The sequence below is a fragment of the Danio rerio genome, chromosome 19, assembly GCF_049306965.1.
Source record: "Danio rerio strain Tuebingen ecotype United States chromosome 19, GRCz12tu, whole genome shotgun sequence".
Taxonomy (NCBI): domain Eukaryota; kingdom Metazoa; phylum Chordata; class Actinopteri; order Cypriniformes; family Danionidae; genus Danio; species Danio rerio.
The window spans coordinates 4,982,766-5,005,441 of NC_133194.1; the positions used below are offsets into that span (position 1 = coordinate 4,982,766).

Sequence of the window (22,676 nt, forward strand, 5' to 3'; positions counted from 1 at the left end):
AGAAATCATAACTTACCCTCTGATTGCTCGAGGCCTCCAACAACGTGAGCTGCCCTGTGTGCTGACAAACAGAAACGCCCCATCTCATTGGCTGGCTGTAGCCAATAAACTGGCTTTGCTGCTCTTTTACTGGTATGTACATTACAGTAGAATTAATGATATTTAACAAAAATCTTTTCAGAAAATAGTTGAAATAAACCCTAAATAATAAAATAATCGTGGCAAATGATTATTTGGCACCTCAGTCCTGTTGGCTGCTGGCATTGTTCATTGGTCAGGCTTCAGCCAATGAAACAGCTTTACACCAGCCCCGCCCCTCCCCCGCCCCGCGCTGCTCACGCCTCTGCATCTGCGAGTGCACAGATGAGTTCTGCTACAGAGATCGCGGGAGATGTGTAGCAAAAGTCAGAGCGCGGGAGATTTGTAGTTGTACTGACGAATCTGAGAGGTTGTGAGTGCCGACCTGTGGTTGTAGAATGGAGATGCAATCAAATTTGCCTTGCACACGTGTGTCTGTCACTTTGTATTTGTGAATGACATTTTACAAATACACAACTATTAATCTGCAACTTCCAATTCAAAACACAAGTGTGTGGATTGTTGTGTGTGTGTGCAAATCGAGGATTTCAGCTGTTCACATCAGAGCTATAAGTGTACATTTCAACCTACACATACAAATATTCTTATCACAAGTGCTCACATTTACATTTGCAAGCTCTCGAGTATTGCTACTGAATTACTTTCATACATCTGCGGCCCACGATCAGTTTTGTGGCCGCCCGCGAGGCTTTTAATGAATAGTAATAGAATCTGGCCCGCTATACAAAAATGAACGTAATTCAATAAATAACCACCGGGTGTCGCTATTACATGCCTTCAATTAGGCAGCAGTTCCTGTTATGAAGTAAAACGAACCGAACAAGCTGAAAGAAACATAATTCATAATCACGTTTTGGCGAGCCATGGCACAAGCAAGAAAAAGGAAAATCAACAGTGAGTGCAGGAAATTTCAGTCACAATGGGGCAAAGAATATTTCTTCACAGAGGTCAGTGGAATATGTGTCTGTTTAATTTGCCAGGAATCAGTTGCAGTAATGAAGGAAAATAATATTAAAAGACATTATAAAATAAAACATTAGGCCTTCAGCTTTTACACGAACGTGCCGAACGAGATCAAAAAGTAAAACAAATAGCAGCTGGCTTATCAGCTCAACAACAGCAGTTTTTTTTTTTGTGCTAATAAAGTGCAAGAAAATTCTACGCTGGCTAGTTATGATGTAGCCCAGATAATCGCACAGCACAGGAAACCTTTCACTGAAGGAGAACTTATAAAGGATGAGTGTTGCAAGTGTAATTTGCCCAGAGAAGATTCAAGATTTTAAATACAAAAGTCTTTCTAGAAACACAGTTGGACGATGAATTAAAATAACAAATTAAAATAATTCCATAACACACACACACACACACACACACACATACATACATTCATACACACACACACACACACACACACACACAAATATATATATATATATATATATATATATATATATATATATATATATATATATATATATATATATGTATATATATATATATTTATATATATATATATATATATATATATATATATATATATATATATATATATATATATATATATATATATATATATATATATATATATACACATATATATATATATATGCACGTGTCTGTGTAATGTATGTAATATATGGCCCGGGACAACTTTTTTTTTCTTTGCATCTGGCCCTCGGCCCAAAAAGTTTGGACACCCCTGACCTAAGCTTTCAATCACTGTTTGCAGGAAATGCTCGTATTAAATGTTAGTTTGAATTATTATGAAATGACAAATAAATTCTAATGTTAAGGAATAATTAATGCATTCAACTATAAATACATACATATATATATATACATATATATATATATATATATATATATATATATATATATATATATATATATATATATATATATATATATATATAATTTTTTATTTTTTTTTGTGAAAACTAAAGAATTTATGTTCTCGTATTTATGAAAAACATTGGAAGTTCTAAAGCAGCTGTGTCTTTCAAAAAGACTTATTAGTGTCATTTGAAACTGAATTGGAAATAAAGTTATTTTAATATAGTCGTTTGTCGACTGAGGTGGGCCGGTCTTAGGCTTGAAACTCCAGAGCTAAAAAGGAGTCCCACTCTGGCCCTGGATATGGACATTGCATATACTGTTATCGTGCTAATGATACATTTTTCAATATATTGTGCAGATATATTCAGAATCACTTGTTACTTTTAGGAGACAGTAACTCAATTTATCATGCACTGTTATAGTACTTCATGATATTTTAATATACACACCACTATAAACTGTTTCTGTTTCATCTTAAGATGTGATGAAATGCAAGTGTTTCCTCCTCACATAGTTACAGAGTTACAAGAAAGTCATCCCTAGCATATTATATTCCGATTAAAGGTCAAAATAAACGAAGAAGGGCACGGTATAATGATTTTGACATATGGACTCCCAGTCTTTTTTTACATGGATACAAGTATTAATACCACAAACTACAAACCTAGTTTCTACATTTGAAGTGCTTTTGGATCAGAAGTAAAGCTTTGTTTTCCCCGAAGGTCGCGCTTTAAAACATGAAACATCGCAGCGAGACACTGAGCTTTCGAAATAAGAGATCTTTTGCCCTTCTCGGTTCTGAGAAACGTGGAGTGTTTTTTAGTGATTACACAGATCTGGAGGATGTTGTGTTTGGGTCTTCAGGGGGTTCTGAGTTCCTCTGCGAGACGCCCACTCAAATTCATCAACCTAAAGTTAAAAACCAGACTCAAACGGAGAAAAAGAGCCTACCTGTGCTTGCTAATGACTATACAATCTGGAGCTGTATGGTGGTGTGTGTGTGTGTGTGTGTAGAGGGACTGATTCAGTGGCGTATACAGATACTGTACTACTGTATTTCCCAAACTTTGAGTTTTGGTCACATTTTTTATTTATTTTTTTACTTAAACTTTGTATTTATAATCAACATGGTTATCAACAATGGTAATAGACAGAATTTCTCAACATTGACTTGGTGCAATGTGTATGGCATGGTTGATAACAATATGAAACAAAAAAATTACAAATTAAATATGTACACAAACTAACACAGCTATATGAATATATACATATATGCATACAGAAACCTGTAAATATAGGCGTTTACTGTCACCTACATCCTGAGACATCTTAATTGTTTCTCCTATGTTGTTAAATTAAATCACTTAAGTTTTAATAATGGAGATCAAATTGTCATGTATTTGGTTCCAATGAAGGATTGTTGAAATCTTTGCTTTGTTAATTAAGGCACTGGACTGTTCTAGTTGAACAAAGTCTATAAAATTGTCACGTTTTGTTGAAGGGACGGAGACAAAAAGGTGGAAGATCCAAGTGCAATTTAATGATGATGATCGTGCGGTAAAAAAAGTAAAAAAAAAAGTGACAAAATAACAATAAACAAACAAAACAAGGAACTACGACAGAATAACTGGAACAAGGCTCTGGAACTATGACAAGATTCAAAACACATATCAGGAACAACATATCAACAAGGACGAACAATGGAAAAATGACTGTAAATATAATCCAGAAATCAACAGGAAAACGGAGACAGCTGTGTATTGCAAATCAGTATAGATGGAAGACCGGGTGTGTGCATGAAGGAATGTATGGACTTGTAGTTCTTTAACCACTGTAGTTTGCTGTTAGTTGCTGGCGAACTACAGTGGCATCTGGTGGACACAGACAGTCATGACAGCAACCATTGCTGGACTGACAGGAGATTACGAGGGAACCAGGAACTGATGATTGTTTTCTTTGCGTCTGTTAATCCTGAGAAAAAAAAGTTCGTTTTTGATTCAAAGTCAGGATTACTGAAGAATCATCATTTAATAGAAAAAGGCAAGGTTCAGGATCAATGGTTATTTACAGAATTTGCGACAAGATGGTGGAAACGTTAACCCAAAAATTCTAGATTGGGAGACATTCCCAGAAAACATGAAAAAAACTACCCATGACCCCAGTGTTACATTTAGCACAAACAGGTGAAGAAATAAGTTTCATTCTAAAACCTTTTAGAGGTGTATAATAGTTTCTATGCACTACATTGTAGTTTATCAATTGGTGGGCAGGATTTGTAGATGAAACTGAAATGTTTTGCCAAATTTAATCCCAATCAAAGCTGTGATTCTGTGCTCCAAGTTCTCTGTCCCAAATCACGGTAATACCAAGACTTCCACATTTCTCTTTTATAAGATTAGAAGAGCTTGATAGATTTCCCTCTATTGGGTTCAAGCCAGTAGACCAGTTTTGGTCATGTTTTAATGACTAAAATCTGATCTGAAATCTGAAAATAAATGTCTATGAGCAGTTGCCATGAATGTCTCAACCTTGCCATGAAAAACAAAATGCTTTCACCAAATCAGCAAACCCCTTTCTTAGTTGTTTGTGTAGGCTTGTATTTTACAGTACTGTAAAAATGCTCAAAAGATCTCTCTGTTAACATTTTCAAACAATTTGATTTGATTTACAATTCACACAAGTGACAATTACAAATCTTTCACATCTGTAACAGAGAGATGTCACATACAAAACCAAGTTTTTCCTTATAAATGCAAAAATGTCATAAAAAAAACTCTTATTAGATTAGCATTATTTATTTTGGGTTGTGCAGTTTAATTCACATACACTCACTGGCCACTTTATTAGGTACACCCATCCAACTGCTTGTTAAAGCAAGCCATGGCAGCAACTTAATGCATTTAGGCATATAGACAAAGTTAAGACGATCTGCTGCAGTTCGAACCGAGCATTAGAACAAGGAAGAAAGCTGATTTAAGTGACTTTGAATGTGTCATGGCTGTTGGTGCCAGACGGGCTGGTCTGAGTATTTTAGAAACTGCTGATCTACTTGGATTTTCACACACAATCATCTCTAGGGTTTACCCTGGCAGTGAGCTGCAGAAGAGCATCTCTGAACGCAGAACACATCCAACCTTGAGGCAGATGGGCTAAAGCAGCAGAAGACCACACCAGGTGGCACTCCTGGAAACTGAGGCTACAATTCACACAGGTTCACAAAATATGGACAATAGAAGATTGGAGAAATGTTGCCTGGTCTGATGAGTTTCCATTTCTGCTGTGACATTCGGATGGTCGGGTCTGAATTTGGCATTAACAATATGACAGCATGAATCCATCCTGCCTTGTATCAATGGTTCAGGCTGGTGGTGTAATGGTGTGGGGGTTATTTTCTTAACACACTTTGGTCCCATTATTACCAATTGAGCATCGTGTCAACACCACAGCCTACCTAAGTATTGTTGCTGACCATGTCCATCCCTTTATGATCACAGTGTACTCATCTTCTAATGGCTACTTCTAGCAGGACAACTGCTGTCTGAGCTTTCCATGCCTTTCTACACCTCCCGTTCTTCATGTGTTCAATTCTTTTTCCCTGCGTCATTTCATTTTATTATGCATAACTTAATTTGTAAACTAATTAGATTTATTTTCTTTGCATAAATATATGAATTTGTTTAGTTGCTACCAACATGTGGTGAAAATTTCAAGGCAACAGCACATTTAGAAAAATGTTTTCTGAGAAAAATGGTGACCATGTGCAATACCTATTTTTCAAGCTGAATGAACAGATGTTTCAACATAAAGTTAAAGTTACATTCTCTGTGAGTTAAAGAATCAAGTTTGTAGAGCAAACGTCACATTCATAACTCTGACATAGTTCAAATCTAGATGTATGCTGTTAAATACTGCTTTTTTTTTGCACCGTTTTTAAACTTTTCTCAAATGTTGTCTGTTTGACTATAATTATACAACTTACAATGATAACAAGTGTTGTCTTGGGATTTAAGTCGAGTTTGAAGGTTTGCGTCTGAATGTTTGTGGGTCACTGTGCATTCCTCTTTGTTTCGATCATCTTATCTGCTTAGTACTGTTTGGATGTGGTTCTTTGGGATTGCACTGACTAGACTAGATCTCTCCTCCTTTGGTGGCTGTAAGTGTTAATTATGGTGTCTTGCTCCTGTAATCTGTGATATTCACAAGAACAACACTATGTCTTCAGGGAAATTCCAGGTTCACATCATGAGATTTTCACAGATGTTGAAGCTGCCAACATCTGCATGCTGTTTCTGAACATTGCTAAAGCAAGGCCAAAATGGACTCAACTTTGCTGACTTGAGTTTGAGTTCAATTAATGACAAAAAGCTTGTTATAATTGTGCCCTCTTAAGTGTTGATTCGCCCACCCTCGCCCCCTAAAAAATTGGACTGCGTTTGGAAAGTAGATAAATCTCTGGTGCAGTTTGAGGAATGTGTAACGTTTGCAAAGCTCAAGCGGGAATACAGTAAATTGCATTTCCAAAAGCTATCTCTGAAATTCTCATCGATCAGCATACAGTATCTGAATCTGACTCTTCTCAGTCTTTTGTTCTGAAAGTGTCTCAGTTTTGCAAGCTGTTTTCATTTTTACTTATCATTTGCAACACAACAACAAATCAAGGTTCATTGGTCGGCTGTAAGTACTGCACGAATTCAATTACATGGTTCATACAACTTCAGAAAAGTTGAATTACTATCTATACTACAAGCCACTACCCACATAGCAAAATTTTTCTGGCCTAGATCTGGCCCACGCAATCAGCTTTAACTTGGCCCACATGGCGCAGTGAATTACGGTACATGATTGGACCATGTCTGGCTTCAAGGGCCAAACTTGGACCATATCTGGGCCAAGTCTCAGCTAAGTTAATAATTCATAACTGGGCCTGAGCTGGGCCAGATATGTTGGTGTGTCAGGACCAGGGCCAGCGCGTCCATAGAGGCGACCTAGGCGGCCACCTAGGGCGGCAGAATACAGAGGGCGGCGTCCCCGACACAACCCTCACCTCTCCCGCCCTTATATCCGCGTCTAGGGCGGCATCCGCGACACTACCCTCACCACCCGCGCCCTCAGTTATATCCACATCTAGGACGGCGTCTGCGACACTACCCTCACCACCCGCACCCTCAGTTATATCCACATCTAGGACGGCGTCTGCGACACTACCCTCACCACCCGCACCCTCAGTTATATCCACATCTAGGACGGCGTCTGCGACACTACCCTTACCACCCGCACCCTCAGTTATATCCACGTCTAGGACGGCGTCTGCGACACTACCCTCACCACCCGCGCCCTCAGTTATATCAGCGTCTAGGGCGGTGTCTGCGACACTACCCTCACCACCGTCCGCGACAGCTCCCTCGACACCCCACCTCGCTTTCACTTTAGGGTTGAGGGCGGCATAACCGTCCTTTGCCTAGAGCGGCAGTTCAGCTTGCTCCGGCCCTGGTCAGGACTGCAATGAAATTGATAATCCCATGAAGCATTTCACTTTATGGCTGTGCTTTTTCTCGAAGTGACCTGATTGGTAGAATTTTTTTCTTTTCTCAAAAATAATTTAAATGTATTTTAAAAGTGGGTCAATATAGGACAAACTTACATGGAATGTTTTTCTGGCCCAGATCTGTCTCACACAATCAGCTTTAGCTTGGCCCACATGCAGCAGTGAATTATGGTACATGATTGGACCAAGTCTGGCTTTTATACAAGAACCAAACTTGGACCATATCTGGGCCAAGTCTCAACCAAGGTAATAACCCATAACTGGGCCTAAACTGGGCCAGATATGTTGGTGTGTCACGACTGCAATTAATTTGATAAACCCATTAAGCATTTCACTTTAGGCGCACTATACTGTATGCGTGTTTTTTCGTAAGCGACCTGATTGGTAGAACTTTTTCTTTACTTTAGACATAATTGCATTGTATTTTAAAAGTGGGTCAAGAAGGACCAAACTTACGTGGCCCACATATATATTTTTACCATCTGGGCCAAATAATACATTTGACATCTATCTCAAGTCTTGTGTGCCACCTTATAGTCTGTGCTACCTCTGCCAAGCCATTGTTGGCCCACATGCGGTCTGCCAGTGCTGGACAAATGCCTGGAGTCCTAGCTTTATGCCAAATCTGGGCCAGAATTCTTTGCTACCTGGGTATTAATGAAACTTTATGGAATTACTTTCATAAAATACATTTAAAGTGCAATTGGAAGATATCCCCTCCAACACAATGGGGTGTATTGGTTTATATACTCACTGCCCGAGAATCAAACCCTTTTTTGTAATGTAAGATAGGTTGCTAACTGGCAAAATTACTTAATAGTGCCCCCTACAGAATTCCAATGAAGCTACCTTCAGACTAGAGCTGTGAAGGGGCCATAAAAACTAGGAGCCCGACAGGTACATTTTGATTGATAGCTTTATAAGTCTAAGGTTGTAACGATACGCGTATTCGTATTGAATCGTTCGGTATGAGACTTTCGGCTCGGCACACATTACAAACCGAATGATTCAATTCAGACTAACATCTAAAAAGATAAAAGGGAATAAGTACAAAATATAATGATTTCACGCAACAACGCTCAACATGGCATCCTAAATGACGTGGCAGACAACATGCTGCCTTCCCCGCTTTCATGTTTAACAGTAGACCATCGCTTTTGAACTCAGAATATGACTTTATTAAAGCATGCACTCATTAGCAATCTTGCTAGCTTCTGTGTCAGCCTGGCTGCTCGTGCAGGTGGACACTCATCCTTCTGAAAATAAAAAAAATACTTAAAAATTGATTGAAACAGAGTTCCATATACAAACTAAATCGTTCTTTGCTTTTTATTTCTTTAACTGCTACAATATTATATTTATTTTTTTATGGGAAGCTTTTTGGTTTTGAGTATAAAGAAGGTTTTGTTTTATTTGGTGCTAAGCAGAAACCCTGGAAGTATAGCTCTATCACTGTTTAAAGTAAAAAAATAAAAAATAAAAAAAAAACAGGATCATACTTTTATGATGTTACATAAAAAATTTAAATCAGAGAAATCCTCTGGCTTTTTTCTTTTTTTGCTGTATCGAAAACGTACCGAACCGTGACACCTCTGTAAACTGAACCGTGATTTTTGTGAACTGTTACACCCCTAATAAAGCCCGAACCCGTTTATAGCCCGACATTATTCAAATGTGCACAGGCACACTGTTCTTTTGCCTTTTTTCAAGAATGAGTCATTTATATGATTTTACATAATTTATTCATAACAAACACAGAATATAGGCCAGTTGGAAGTTGGAACAAAGAAGTAAAATAAGTCCTCTGTAACATCTCAGCACTCTAAATAAAAAATAAAATCTAAATTAAATTAAAATAAATCCTAAATTAGGACGGGTATTTGGCAAGGGCGAAATTAAGATAAAGGCTCTGCGAGATTTGTTTCTTCACAATCTGGCCTTAAGGCGACGGTGAAGCTGAATAATAAAAGAATAGCCTAATGCCAACATTAGCCTGTCTACTCTGACTACATTATGATTTTATGGTTGAATTAATATTTATTTATAATTTAAAAAAGTTTATTTACCAAAATTTGGCTACGTGTTTTGTGGAGGAACATTATTGAATCCACTGTAAATGGCTTTAGCGCAGTTCTGCGCTTACTAATGGTGCGTCCAGCAGCACTGAACACCCTTTCACTGCTGCTGCTGCTACAGGCCGAGATGCAGAGTTCTGATCTGGCTAATTTTGCACGTTTTGGGTAGGATTGTTTGTTCATCGTCTACCAGCCAAGAACATCCATTTAATTTTCCATGACAGCAGTTTCAATGTAGCGAGTGACCTCCTCATCTTCCCTGTAAGCTTGCTGTACGTACATTGCTGTTTAGAACTCCACCCGAATACGCAGTGCATGAGCGACCTTCGAAATACCTTAGTGGCTAGAATGACCGTTCTTTTTGGACTGGCTTTAATGTTGTAACAAATGATTTGATTACTTTCTCGTGCTTATAGAAATGCATAACACGTGTATTCATTTACTGCGCAACCCAAGCCCGGCTCGGCCCAACCTTGACTAAGATAATTAAACCCGAACCGAGGGTCAGTTCGGGCGTCACATATTTGCCCACCGGCAACTACAGTTTCAGGATATTTAAATGTGATTTTCTTGAAAATAATCAAAAGTTTGAAAAAAAATGCAAACATATTCATAGGAAACTACTAACAAGGATATATGTTTTTAAAAAAGCCAACCATTTTTAAAAATTTGAGCACAAATGAGTTAAATGCTGTGCGGGAAAAAAACCCATCAGGACATCAGTTAAGCACATATGTCTGGATTAAAGACACTTGCTTCATCCATATTGATGTTCGTCACGCTGACCCACTGTGATTATGTTAAAGCACTGTCGCAGCGTTCTCATGCGGTGACATCTTTCACTTCAGAGGGCTTGTTTCCACAGAGTTGCGTTGTGCGCTGAAGTGTCCATGTGTTTGGATCAAAGACCGGCGTCGTAACTCGCTCATCTGTGCCGTGCCACAAACCCGCTCCAGCCTTCCTCGCTCGCTCTCTCTCACTGTTTAAATTAAGACTCGCTAGTGATTATATGCTTTCACTCGCCAGGCCCAAATTACAGGTCCTGTTGGCCATGCGAGGTTCCTCCAGGCTTAGAAACGCTACTGGGAGAGAGTTGTGCCTGGCGCATAGAGACGCAGAGACAAACAGAGAGTGGTGGAAATGAGTTGATGAGACGCCAACAGCTGGAGGAAGAACAGAACATGGTGCGAAATCAAACAAACAGCTCCAGTGAATACATTACACTCAAAATGTGCACCGAGAACACCTGGATACGTCTAATTTTTACCATCATACACTTTTAGAGACGCAAATAAACTGTAAATTAATTTAAATTTTGTGCATTCTCAATCTAACACAAATAAAAAAAGAAAGTAGGGATTTCTAAATTTACCTTGACTTGTTTTTCATTACAGAAAATATTTTAGAAAATACAAACATTATTTAATGTGTTCCTCGTGACTTTTATATGTTTTTTTTTTCTTTTAAATAAACACACATTCCAATTTTGGTTCTGGCAACCCATTTAAAAAAAGTTGTAACAGTATTAGTTTACTGATAGCAGGGTTTCCTCCAGGGTTTTTTTCCAGATGGCGGCAGGCCATTTTTTACACAGATCTACCAACTACCTGTGGCGTCATTATTTCAGTGACAAATGTCGTGAGCGCAGTATTAGAAGTCGGGTCGCATTTATGTAACAGCCTACGATCATGCGAATCTCGATTTCCTCTGCTCGTGCACAAAACTTCTTACACGGCCCCTCAAATATTAGCCGCTTCAAGAGTGCGCAGATCTTTATGTGCGCTCTCAAACCAGCGCTGCTGGGTGCGATATAGTGCGTTTATGTAACGAGTATGTCTCCAGCATTTATTAGATTTCCGAGGAATATTTATGAATGTCTCCAATAGACCTACAGAATAGGATTAATGCCTCCTGAGGTAAAGTGAAACGGCTATACGTCGTGTTTGCTGGCCTCACGCATCACGCGCCTGTCAGTCAGCCAGTCAGTCAGCACGTAACCTTAAAGGGTAAACAAATGACGCACAGCACGGTTACACAAAAGTTCTCACTTTTATAATTCACTTACCCTTGTAAGAACGGTCTTTAAACCACAGCGGTTCGAACTGTAGTTCTGCCGAGTGACTAAAAAGTGATCAGCATGATGGTAAAAAACTGTACATTTCTAGTCAAACCATTCTTCTGCAATCTCATACCAAAAACGGAAATAAGGGCAGTATTAATAGCTATAAATGTGGGAGAGCGTTGATGTTATGTGATTGTATTGTATTGCTATAAGGAACAATGAAGTGTTGATGTTAAATCAAAAGTAATTCACAAATACTTGAAAATGAAATGATTTAATGACAATAATTCTCTATGGTTACAATTGAATTATATAAAATGATAAAATATGAAAGGATAAAACATATGGTATAAATTGTACCCAGCTTAAATGTAAAATTAAAGTTATCAGAGGGAGAAGGAGAGACACGGAGGGAGGAAGAGAGAGACAAAGAGAGCAGGCCCAAAAGCCTGATTGCAGTAGAGTTAGAGAAGACTCCAGAGGAGGAGAGGAGCAGAGTAGGAGAGAAGCAGGCCAGGAAAAGAGAGGGCAGGAAAAAAAGACTGAGCTCGAGTTTACCAACTATTTTGTATCTTTCTTGACCATGTGACCTCCAATGCTGAGACATTCAAACTGACCAATCAACATGTGACCACACCATAAAACCCCCAAAGTCCACACAACAGGCCCTGATCTTATCAGTATCTGCCTTTGTAGTCAGTATGGACCTTCTTGAGAGAAAAAGCATGCTTTGTCATATAAACAAATGCATATGATAATTTAGCTTCTTACACCCTTTAATACGTTTTGTTGCGATTATTACCCGCTATAAAAAAATTAAATGTTTTGAATGAGAAGCCGTAATGTAGCCGTGGCGGGATGAATTTTTGGCGCCCCGCCATGGAAGAATGAATGTAGCGGAAACCATGGATAGTAACCATGGATAGTGGACTTACAAATAAACATTTTTATTGCTGTCATTTAATAAATTGTATCAAACTGTTCTCATTTTCATGAACAAAAGTGAATACAGACAGAAAGTAAAGTCCATTTTCTATATAATTAAAATTTCCGTATAAATAAAATATTGTGTGTACTTACATATATGTGTATTATTTTAGTGTATTTTTGCAGAAATTTTTATTTTTTTATTTTATGAACTATTCTTTTGAGAACCTACTCCGCCTAAGCAAGACTGTATAAATTCCTCCAATTTTCCTATAGTTTTGAAAGCAATTTTGTAAGCTTGATACAGCTTTCATGTCACAAGAGCCTGCTAAAGCACTGAAATGTACCATGACGGCCAAAGATGTCAATTAAGACAAACAGCACAGATGGCGCACAACGGTGTGTAAACGGCCTCCTAATGCTGGCCTGGCTGAAATCACAAGGGAACGTGACAAAAAAAAGCTTGAATTATGAATTTATTTTTGTGTTGCTTTTGTTATTTTATGCCTTTTTTTGTGCTTGACTGTTTACAGAGTGTTTGCTTTCTACATTCTCTGCCACCTGTTACTCACTGCAGACACACACACCCACACTGGCCCAGACTGTCACATTCTCACATTACCACTAACTCCAAACACCCTTCAGTTTAAATAATCATTCTCTCTAGACTGTTTAAAGGAGCCTCTTTGCTGACACGAACGCACCTGCCCTAAGAAAACAACACAAAAGTTCATCAAGTGAAATAGATCTTTCTACACAGGCGTCGCATACACAAACCATCAGTGTTTCAAGTACTGAGACTACTTTCGAGGCCAGACACTGCATGGAAAACAAACACTTTTTAAGCACATGATAATTTAGAGATTGTTCATGTTTTCATAGTGTTTACAATGTACAGAAATATCCTAAAATAACATCCCCATAGTGAATGATTATTATCTTTGGTTGTTAAACTAGTTTAACAATTTGTCATAAGCACTCTTCTAGCCGGGCTTCCAGCTAACTCTATCAAACCTCTTCAGCTGCTCCAGATTGTAGCAGCACGAGTGGTCTTTAATGAACCTTAAAGAGCACATGTCACTCCGCTGCTCATCCGTTTGCACTGGCTGTCAGTTGCTGCTCGCGTCAAATTCAAAGCTCTGATGTTTGCTTACAAAGCGATTTCTGGCTGCACTCCTTCTTATCTTCCTCTCACATCTGCAGATTTATGTGCCCTCCAGAAACTTGCGTTCTGTGAATGAACGTCGCCTCGTGGTTCCATCCCTAAGAGGGAAGAAAACACTTTCCCGACCTCTCGCGCTCAATCTGCCCAGTTGGTGGAATGAACTCCCTAACTGCATCAGAACCGCAGAGTCACTCGCTGTCTTCAAGAAACGACTAAAAACTCAACTATTTAGTCTCCACTTCACTTCCTAATCTGCAATTGCCTCTCTGGCTATACCACCAACTGTACTTAAAAAAAAAAAAATAATAATAATAATTCTTACATTATTAATGCTTTCCTTCTTAGACTTTACAGACCTGAAACTTGCCTACAGCACTTATTCATTGTCGCTCTTATAGTTGTGTAAATTGTTTCCTTGTCCTCATTTGGAAGTCGCTTTGGATAAAAGCGTCTGCTAAATGACTAAATGTAAAATGTAAATGTCATAAGATATTAAAATAAATAAATACTAATAAAAATAATAAGACAGAATAATAAAAACAGTTAGCAGAATGTTTTACACTGTTAAAAAATGCCACTTTCCACACAATCGATTTGTGTTGGGACAACGTGAGGAATTGAGTTAACTTATTAGTTTTTGCAAATTTAAGTGCATTGAACATAAAACAATTAAGTTCTCCCCCCAAAAAACTTAAGAATTGTTGTTGCAGCTCATTTTATATAAGTAGGTTGAGGTGAAGTGTTTTTTATGTGTTTTTAATGAACAGAAAACATCCTAAAATGACAACCCCAAACCAACATTTACAGTAAAACGATTATTAACTTTGGCTTATGTACTAGTTTAGCAATCTTTCATAAATAAATACATAAAAAAATCATAAATAAAATGTGAATAATGAATATAGCAGAATGTTTGTTACTTTAATGGTCTAATTGCTTACACCAGGGGTTCCCAAACTTTTGGGACGATGCCAGTGACTCGCGACCCCCAATATCCTGGTTATGAATACAGAACCCTTGCATGCAATGTCACACACACACCAATACACCCAGGGATATTCTTCGTTTAATGTCAGTGCGGTAAATGGGCCAGAAACTTTAACCTAGTGTTATAAAATCAATCTGCTGCATCTGACGCTATTGCTGTGTCTTTAATATAATGTAATTACCACTGGGGTCGCAATCCAATAGAACTAGTAACTATAAGCTACTATAGTAACTATATATATATGTACCTATATGATTTAATAATAATAAATAGATTTTTTTAAATCACCAGGCGACCCCCCTTCATTGTCCCGTGACCCCTCGAGGGGTCCCGACCCTTTGAGATCCCCTGGCTTACACTGTAAAGAAAAATGCTGGGTTCCATGCAATCGATTTGTGTTGGGACAACATAAGGGAATTAAGTTAGCTGATTAGTTTTTGCAAATTAAAGTGGATTGAACGTAAAACAGTTAAGTTGTCCTCAAAAAACTCTTAAGAATTGTGTTGTTTTATCCTGTTTTGTGTATGAAGTTTGAACAAACAGCAAACATCATTTTTGAGTCGAACTATTCCCTTCATTGTGCAAATTTAGCAAAAATAAGAGCCTCCAGTTCTTGCCAACTGAAGTTTTGGATTTCTTTTATTGTAATCCATGTCTAATTATCTCAATGGTTAATTTTTTTCCTGTACATGCAATATCACATAGCAGTAGTATAGCATAGTAGCAGTGTGATATGGCTGTATATCAGCACTGGTGGAAGCCGTGCATGCCTTAGTGCCCCCACCAGTGCCGATATACAGCCATATCGCACTGCTACGAGTGTGATATTGCGTTTATACAACAGTTTGACGGCATAATTGTGTATATAAAAACAAAATCAAACATGGAGAGTCTCAAAAACCTTTTGTATGAGGAACTACTTTCTTCCGCTTTGGATTGAAATCATAAGCTGACAGTTAAACAGCTGAGCGTGCATCTTTTAAACTTTAGATCTGTAGTGTCTGCTTTTTTCTGGCTGTATGTGGGCGGAGTAATACACAAAGGGTAAAGAGGCTGTATGGGTGCTGATATTACTTAAATATATCACGGCTATCAGCCAATCAGATTCGAGAACCAGACAGAACTGTTGTATAAATGTAGACCTTTTTCATGGCTGCTGCATGGAGAGCGCCATAGAGACCAGCGTCTTCCGGTAGAATGCTAAAAACTTCCGTTTACAACGTGTACAACTGGTAATTTGCGCTCCGAAAATGGGTTTCAATAACGTTTTTAATGGATAACAGAGTGTTTTTGTGACACACAACTTAGAAATGTGTCTGTTAAAGCCGTTATAATCTGTCACATGTGGTTCAAGCGCGTCAGAAATACGAGAAAAACGTTCTCCTAGTTCACGTGTCTGCCGTCAGAAATACAGTGTGTGTGTGTGTGTGTTCCCGGCCTGTCAGCTGTTAGCTCAGCGGCTCTTTAACACACACACACACACACATATATATATATAGAGAGAGAGAGAGAGCAAGAGCAAACCAGAGTACTGGCATGAAACTTAACAGGTATGAAAGTCGTGCAATTTACAAAAATGAGCAATAAAAGTCTGTTATTGATCCTCTGCTGCTGATTTGCTGTTCATTCTAATCGCGAGCCGTTTGTGTTTTATTTTGTGTGTTGTATTCACCACGGTTTGTGTTTTTCTGTCATTTTGAAATGACACTCGCCTATATTTTCACTTTGTCACAGTTATTAAATCAGTGTGTCAGTGGCACAGTACAGGCTACGTGTGTGTGTCAAACATTTTGGTGAATTACATTTGTTTGGGCTGGTTATATATTTGAAATAAAGAGGAAATGTTGACTTTAGCGATGACGAGGCTTCATTTAAACTGCAGAAGATGCCGTCTGACAACGAGGGGAAAACGCCTCACAGCAGCTGTTTTCCATCCTATTAGATCGCATTTCTTTAAATGATCAGTCCAGGAGATGGCGCTGATGGACAACAGTATTAGTTCAAAGAGGATAAAAGCAGGTAAAATAGATTAAAACTATCGTTTCAAAGCTGTCCAAATGTGACTGTTTACACGCATCAGCTGCCGACCGGAAGTTCTTCGCATTCTCCTTGCGCATACACACAAAGCATCATGGGTAATTTTGCGTTCCAAGAAAAAGGTCTATATATAAACATATTTTTCAAGACACTTTGATACAGCTTAAAGTGACATTTAAAGGCTTAATTAGGGTAACTAGGCAGGTTAGGGTAATTAAGCAAGTTGTTGTATAGTGATGGTTTGCTCTGTAGACTATTGGAAAAAATTGCTTCAATGAGCTAATAATTTTGACCTTAAAATGTTTTTTTTTTATTATTATTATTAAAAACTGCTTTCATTCTAGCCAAAATAAAACAAATAAACTTTCTCCAGAAGAAAAAATATTATCAGACATACTGTGAAAATTTCCTTGCTCTGTTTAACACCATTTGGCAAATATTTAAAAAAACAAAAAAACAAAACAAAGGGGGGCTAATAATTCTGACTTCAACTGTATATTGGCAGGCAGGAAGAACAGCCTATCGTAAAGTTAGGGCCGAATGTTTTGATTGGACAAATGTTTCTTGCTCCTACACCTTCCACATACTAAAAATACATATAATAAATACATGTGGACCACTTAATTTAATCATCACGATCAGGATGTGAAGAGATGTTCAACCAGCTTAACAAACGCCTATATTTTTATTTAATTTTTTTACACTATTCACCTGCAGAACCTTGCCTTAAATGCTTTATTCAAGCCACATCCACCCTTCACTGGCTTCTCCAGTAACGCCCAGACCCCTTGTTGGTATCCCCATGGTGACAGACTATGTATTTGGTTATAGGACTGCCCTGGTTTGGCCACTATAATAGGGTAGAAGTCCAGAACTGGCAACCTCAGTACACACACACACACACACACACACACACAGACACACACACGTATGCTGGAGCGCCAGTGACATAATTGCACATGAAAGGTTGTTTTTTAAAAACATCTGGTGCAGCAAGTGCAGTTTAATGAGTGTTGGCTGCAGATCTGAGGCATTAATTAGTGGCTGATATCCACACACACAGATCTACTATTTTTAAACGAACAATGATGTCATGCTGGATCCCAGAGGCATGGGTTTTTGTGTGTGAGAGCGTGGAAAGTAAAGCTAATCCTTTCGCTTAATTGAAATGTTAGCATGTATTTTAAAACATGTAAAACACAAGTGGAGCAGTCAGACTGTAATTTGCTCTTTACTGTGATTTCTTTACAATTGATGCCCATTTTCTTTGCCCATTACAAGACTTTCAGACTTGAAGTTGATTGGTCAGTCGAGGCACTTTGTTGCCAAATACAGTTGAAGTCAGAATTATTAGACCCCCTTTGATTTTTTTTTTTCCCCAAATGATGTTTAACAGAGCAAGGAAATTATCACAGTATGTCTGATAATATTTTTTCTTCTGGAGAAATTTTATTTGTTTTATTTCGGCTAGAATGAAAGCAGTTTTTTTCATTTTTAAAACCCATTTTAAGGTCAATATTATTAGCCCCTTTAAGCTATATATTTTTTCCTGATAGTCTACAGAACAAACCATCAATATACAATAACTTGCTCAATTACAGTAAACTGCATAATTAACCTAATTAACCTAGTTAAGCCTTTAAATGTCACTTTAAGCTGTATAGAAGTGTCTTGAAAGATATCTAGTCAAATATTATTTACTGTCATCATGGCAAAGATAAAATAAATCAGTTATTAGAAATGAGTTACTAAAACTATTATGTTCAGAAATGTGTTGATAAAATCTCCTCTCTTTTAAACAGAAATTGGGGAAAAAATAAACAGGGGGCTAATAATTCTGATTTCAACGGTAATAGCATAACCAAAAAAGATTGAGGTCATGTCCACGTGTTGTGCGATAAGTCGATATATTGATTATTGTGACAGAATAAATACAAATATTGTAATTACATTTTCAAAAAACAAACAAATACTACAAATCAGGAGGAGATAGGAGACTCAAGAGGTATGATATGGCTCATAACAGACTAGTAAATGAGAAGTGGGTTCATTTATCAATGTGTTTTTCCTTTTTGGTGTATAAAAGCTTCACAATTATTGTTAAAGACTGTCAATTCAAAAACCCTTTATTTATTATTAAACCATTTGTAATCATATTATTAAGATTAGAGTAGATCACCTTTAGAAAGTGGGGGTATTTTAGCAGGGTGAATTAGAACTTCTAATTGCGGGGGGGTTTGGGGGGACCCTACCAACGTCCCTGGTTAGAGCTAAACTCTCCAGGAGGGCCGAGTTTGGACACCCCTGCTCTAGCCTAGCACAAAGTATGTTTTTTGAGCTGTCTCATGGACTCCACCTAGTGATCATTGATGGAAAGACATGTCAAATATAATCTACAACAGGTTTGTTTGTTTAATTAATCAATGAATTACAAAAAAAAAAGGTCTTGTTTCTCATGTTGGCTACAGGTTTTGATTTGATGGAGTTCTTCAACGTAAGAGATTTTCTTGGAGAAAAATTTGAGCCCGGTCAGACTCCTTACGTCCGGCTTGGTGCATTGCCCATCGTCCAAAAGACAGAGTAAGTCAATATTGTTTTTGCACACCTTTTTCCTGACATTTGTATGTTTATTTCCACTAATTTTGCAGTAATACAATTTTTTAATCACTTTTGATCATTAAAATTCCCAGTTTGTGCCAAACACGTTTAACATGTCAAGTGAAAGCAACCATTTCAATATTGAAAACACTCGATGAACAATGTCATTAACGTTTGTTGTCAATTACAAGAGGTTTCTTTGTTGTTTTGCAGAGATGTGTTACCTCAGGGTCTGCCAGACGAATATGCCTTTGTGACCACATTTAAGTTCAGGAAAACATCCCGTAAGGAAGACTGGTACCTGTGGCAAGTCTATGACAAATATGGCATCCCTCAGGTGTGGAATACATTATTAAAATCATCAATGAAGCGAATTAAAACTAAACAAATTTTAAGATAATATTTAGATAACTCATGCTGGATTAAGTGTAAAGCGCTTTGAGTAGGCCTACCCAGAAAAGCGCTGTATAAATTTAAGGGAATTAGTATCAATTATTATTATAAAGGCTTATTAAAAAATGCTAAATTATAACAATCTCGTGCTGCATTGTTTGTTGTGTTTTATTGTTGAATTTACTCTGCAAATATTGTCCAGGTGTCCATCCGTCTGGATGGCGAGAACAGGGCGGTGGAGTATAACGCTGTGGGCCTGACGAAGGATGCGGTGCGGGCGGTTTTTAGGAACCCAGAGGTGGACAATCTGTTTGACCGTAACTGGCATAAGATTGGCATGAGGGTGGACTCCAAATCTGTGTCGCTCTTTCTGGACTGCAAACACATCGAGACGCTACCCATCGAGGAAAGAGAAGACATCGACATCCAGGGGAAAACTGTCATTGGGAAGAGGCTCTATGACAGCGTTCCTATTGACGTAAGCATCTGGTGTTTGAGGTTTATTCATGTTTTGATTAAGCAAGTGTGAAGAAATTTATCAATGTGGCAGTGAAGAATTAAGGATTAAGAATTGAAGACTTATTTATTTATTTATTAATTTTAATGATTTAATTTATTTATAATGCAGTCATCATATTTTAAATTATAATTATTTATATATAAATTTATTTATTTACTTATTTATTTATTTTTATTGATTTAATTTATTTATAATGCAAACATATTTTAACTATAATTATTTATTCATTCATTTATTTTATTGATTTAATTTATTTCTAATGCAGACATATTTTAATTCAGTTATTGATTTATTTGTTCATTTATTTTTTAATTTTTTTATAATGCAGACATCATATTTTAATTTAGAATTATTTATTTATTTATAACATTTATTTATAATGTAGACATATTTTGATTTATAATTTTTTATTCTTTCATTCATTCATTTTAATTGATTTATTTTATTTATAATACAGACATCATATTTTAATTTAGAATAATTTACTTATTTATTCATTCATTTACTTATTCGTTTATTTTTATTGATTTAATGATTTAAAATGCAGACATCACATTTTTATTTATACTTGTTTATTAATTCATTCGTTCATTTTTTTATTGATTTACTTTATTTAGAATGCAGACATCATATAATTCATAATTATTTATTAAATCTTTCATTATATTTAATACATTTATAATGCAGACATATTTTAATTTATAATTATTTATTAATTAATTTGTTCATTTATTTTTATTTATTTTTTTATAATGCAGACATTTGGATTTATAAGTATTTATTTATTCATAATTTTTTATTGATTTAATTTATTTATAGTGCAGACATTTTAATTATAATTATTTATTTATTCAGTCGTTTATTTTATTTATTTATAATGCAGACATATTTTAGTTTATAATTATTTATTTATATTTATTTATAATGCAGGCATTACATTTTAAATTTATATTTATTTATTAATTCAATCATTCATTTATTTTTATTTATTTAATTAATAATGCAGACATATTTTAATTTACATTTTTTTATTTATTTATAATGCAGACATACTTTAATTTATAATAATTTAAAATTATTTTTAAACAATTACATTTCTCTAGCATCAATTCAGCATATAAAATTGTTTCTTAAGATTCATTTAATCATTTATTTATTTAATTAATTCATTTCATTAATTTAATTAATTTATTCATTTAATTACGTGGCAATTTTGTAGATTTTATTCATTCTCACACACACCACATTTTTTAATTATTATTTATTTTACCTATTGTTTATTGGTATATTACATTAAACATATTTTTTTCTTTCCTCATTATTTAAATTAAGTTCAAGTAATTTTTTAAGTTAAGTTAGTTAATTACAATAAACCTACTCTGAAAATTCAGCTTTGCATCACACGAATTATATAAGTACAAGAAGAACAAGTGATTTCTTACTAAAACAATTTGATAAAAAGATCTCAATGACCCCAAATGTCTGAAAATGTTTCAAAAGTTTTAAATCACAGTTAATTCAACCAGTTTCCCCTTTCTCTCTCTGTGTGTGTGCGTGTTTACTCTCTAGTTTGACCTGCAGAGGATGGTGATCTACTGTGATGGTAAACAGTCCGAACAGGAGACGTGTTGCGATATTCCTGGTGGCTTAGTAAGTGCATCTGAATCACAAACATTTTTATTCTTGCCTCATTACTGTGGATCTGCAAGAAGGAAATGTAAACACGTCACCTGCAGGCAAGAAAAACATCACTTTTGAAGAGTACAGGAGCTCAGAGGTCTTGCTTTTTAGTCCTCGATGAAGATTTCATCATCTGGTGTTCTGAGTTTCCTCTGGAGCTGCTCTCCTATTCCTTTTTCTTTTCTGCGTAACACATTGAAGCTGTGTATGAAACCGCACACTCGCTCACTCATTCACTAATCCTTATATAGTGTATGACAGTTGAGTGAACGTCCCATGATGCTTTGTGTGAATTTCGTAGATTTCGTTAGATTGTAGACAATCATTAAGGTGTTAAAAATGTGCAATTTTTCTCCTAAATATTCATCCTTTAAATAGGAATCATGAAACGAAATCTATTAGGATTAGCAAATTGCTAAAAGCAGATCATTAATAGTGCTAACAGAAATATTACAGTTATAAAGATAAAATAATGCACTATTCTAATAATAATAATAATAATAACTTACATTTTTATAGTGCTTTTCTGGGCACTTAAAGCACTTTACACATTGTGGGAACCCTCATCCACCACCAGTGTGCAGCATCCACCTGGATGATGCGACGGCAGACATATTGCGCCAGACCGCACACCACACACATTCTGATTGGTGGAGAGGGGACTGAGTGATAAAGCCAATTACGACATGGGGATGGTTAGGAGGCTATGCTGGACAGAGGCCAGTGGGCAGATTTGGCCAGGATGACGGGG

At 36.6% G+C, this 22,676-nt stretch overlaps 1 protein-coding gene across 4 annotated transcripts in view; it reads left to right on the forward strand.

Annotated features, from left to right (window-relative positions):
* col22a1 (collagen, type XXII, alpha 1) overlaps positions 1–22,676 on the forward strand; it is a 129,822-nt gene that overhangs the window by 35,324 nt on the left and 71,822 nt on the right. For all 4 annotated transcript variants that reach the window (XM_073930460.1, XM_073930461.1, XM_073930462.1 and 1 more), the window contains 4 exon segments: positions 19,203–19,314; positions 19,546–19,669; positions 19,928–20,203; positions 21,815–21,895. In XM_073930460.1, the coding sequence (XP_073786561.1) occupies positions 19,203–19,314; positions 19,546–19,669; positions 19,928–20,203; positions 21,815–21,895 (593 nt within the window).